Source organism: Penaeus japonicus, unplaced genomic scaffold (genome assembly GCF_977035675.1).
Source record: "Penaeus japonicus unplaced genomic scaffold, GWHDUDI00000001_assembly GWHDUDI00000005, whole genome shotgun sequence".
Classification (NCBI taxonomy): Eukaryota; Metazoa; Arthropoda; class Malacostraca; order Decapoda; family Penaeidae; genus Penaeus; species Penaeus japonicus.
The window spans coordinates 23,897,199-23,899,698 of NW_028234407.1; the positions used below are offsets into that span (position 1 = coordinate 23,897,199).

A 2,500-nucleotide genomic window follows, 5' to 3' on the forward strand; every position below is an offset into this window, starting at 1 on the left:
GAAAGGTTTCCCTGACTTCTGGAAGATTCCGGATTATTTTCTTGGCTGGAATTGTGGCGACTATCTGAAAGATTTCCGTGGCTTCTGGAAGATTCTGGACAGGTTTCTGAATTCTGGCGACTTTCAGCTAGGCTTCTTTGACTCCTGGAAGTTCCTGGTCGACTTCCCATGCTTCCCCTGGAATCTCTACGACTTTCTGCAAGGTTTTCGTGACTCCTGGAAAATTCTGGATGATTTTCCTGACTGTCGGTATTTTGGCGACTCTTGGAAGTTCCAGGTCGACTGTCCAGACTGCCCTTGGAATTTTTGCGACTTTCAACGGAGCTTAAATGACATCTGGGAGATCCTTGTTGACTTCGATCACTATATCCTTCAGATTGATCTTCGACTTCATCACTTATTTGATAATCCAAACTCGTAGACAAGTATATAGACTGCCTACGACTGCGACTCGACTGGAAGCTGGTTTCCATCTTCTCTTCCACGCTACTAGACTTTCTGCTATAACCTCGACTCGCGGAAGATAAGCGCCGTCGACGGCTAGAGCTACTGTCACGGTCACTCGACTGTTTCCTGCTGCCCAGCGGTGTGATGATTTCCTGCGACCGTCCGGACTCGCTGTGAGGTTCCGGCAGCGTGGCCGTCACTCCAAGTGCAGCTGCAACCTCCACATCAGACGGGCCATTGCAAGAATCAGGAGATTCCTGTCGTAGGTGTTTGCGATCTCTCCTCATCGACCTAACGTGCAGACTGTAGTTACTTCCCGTCTCTATGTCAGAGGAAGAACTGCTGCTGCTCGTTTTGCTTGAAACCTCTTCTTCGAATTCGTTTTCCTCTTTGAGGACCTCTTCTTCTTCATCTTGACCCGATTCTTGACCCTTGCTCACGACGGTGTCCTGGCTGCTGCGGCTGCTCTTGCTTCTTTCGTCGCTAGAGCTGCTCCTGCTCCCGCTCCTGCTCCTTCTGCTGCCGCTCTCTCTACTGGCGTCGCTACTTCTACTGCTCCTTCTGCTGCCGCTTCCTTTGCTGTCGTCGCTACTTCTGCTGCTCCTTCTAGTGCTGCATTGGCTGCTTCTTCTGCTGCTGCTTCTGCTACTCCTGCTGCCGCTTCGTCTACTGCGATCACTGCTTCTACTGCTGCCCGTGCTGCTGCTGCCGCTGCTACTACTCTTACTGCTGCCACTGCTTGTGCTAGCCTCGTCGAACGTCCCAACCTCGCTACCTAAGGGCCAAAAAGAGTAAAAAAAAAAGAAAGAAAAAGAAATAAGAAGATAAATCAAAGTAAAATCACAAGCTTCGAGAATTCCCAAGATTTCTACAAGTAAAGATAAATCTCAGAGACGCAAAAATGCTATCCCTTTAGGATAAACCAGTACCCTAAATGCAACCTCATTTCAATAATCATTACCCTTAGTCACCCCCAGTTACTCGGAAAAACTCAAAGACTCAACCAACCTGTATCTCCCGGTGGAGTGTATGGACGCGGGGAGGCCTCTCTGGCTCTGGCTTGTCTCGTTCGCCGTCGGCTCTGGTGGCGCTTTTCGACTGCTCGTAACTGGCACCTGGAAGGATGGGGATCAGCTGATGGCCTTGTTTAGAAGGATGGGGGGATTAGGTTTTGAGGATTAGGGGCAGTGGTGACCGGACTTTGATTAGGAACATGGGGTGATTAGGTTTTGATTAGGGGCAGTAGTGATTGGACTTTGATTAGGGGTAGTGGTGATTGGACTTTGATTAGGGGCAGCGATGATTAGGCTTTGATTAGGGGCAGTGGTGATTGGACTTTGATTAGGGGCAGTGGTGATTGGACTTTGGTTAGGGGCAGCGATGATTAGGCTTTGCTTAGGGGCAGTGGTGATTAGGCTTTGATTAGGGGCAGTGGTGATTGGGCTTTGGTTAGGGGCAGCGATGATTAGGCTTTGATTAGGGGCAGTGGTGATTAGGCTTTGATTAGGGGCAGTGGTGATTGGACTTTGATTAGGGGCAGTGGTGATTGGACTTTGATTAGGGGCAGCGATGATTAGGCTTTGATTAGAGGCAGTGGTGATTGGGCTTTGGTTAGGGGCAGCGATGATTAGGCTTTGATTAGGGGCAGTGGTGATTAGGCTTTGATTAGGGGCAGTGGTGATTGGACTTTGATTAGGGGCAGCGATGATTAGGCTTTGATTAGGGGCAGTGGTGATTAGGCTTTGATTAGGGGCAGTGGTGATTGGACTTTGATTAGGGGCAGCGATGATTAGGCTTTGATTAGGGGCAGTGGTGATTGGGCTTTGGTTAGGGGCAGCGATGATTAGGCTTTGATTAGGGGCAGTGGTGATTGGGCTTTGATTAGGAACAGTGGTGATTAGGCTTTGAACAGAGGTGTTTAGTATTTGATGTATTTCAGCTGTATATTGTATATGAATGGAATCGTTTCCCGGTTCATATAGTCACGTGGGAACATTCTTTCTGATGTTATTTTTTTCAGGATTGAAATGATTCTTTGTCGTCCTATAATGAG

At 48.6% G+C, this 2,500-nt stretch overlaps 1 protein-coding gene across 1 annotated transcript in view; it reads right to left on the reverse strand.

Annotated features, from left to right (window-relative positions):
• LOC122249338 (uncharacterized) overlaps positions 1-2,500 on the reverse strand; it is a 14,345-nt gene that overhangs the window by 2,634 nt on the left and 9,211 nt on the right. The window contains exons 6-7 of the mRNA XM_043010108.2: positions 1,456-1,562; positions 1-1,222 (exon numbers count right to left, since the gene is read on the reverse strand). The exon at positions 1-1,222 is cut by the window's left edge and continues 2,634 nt beyond it. Coding sequence (XP_042866042.2) covers positions 1-1,222; positions 1,456-1,562 — 1,329 coding nt within the window. The remainder of the gene's footprint in view (positions 1,223-1,455; positions 1,563-2,500) is intronic.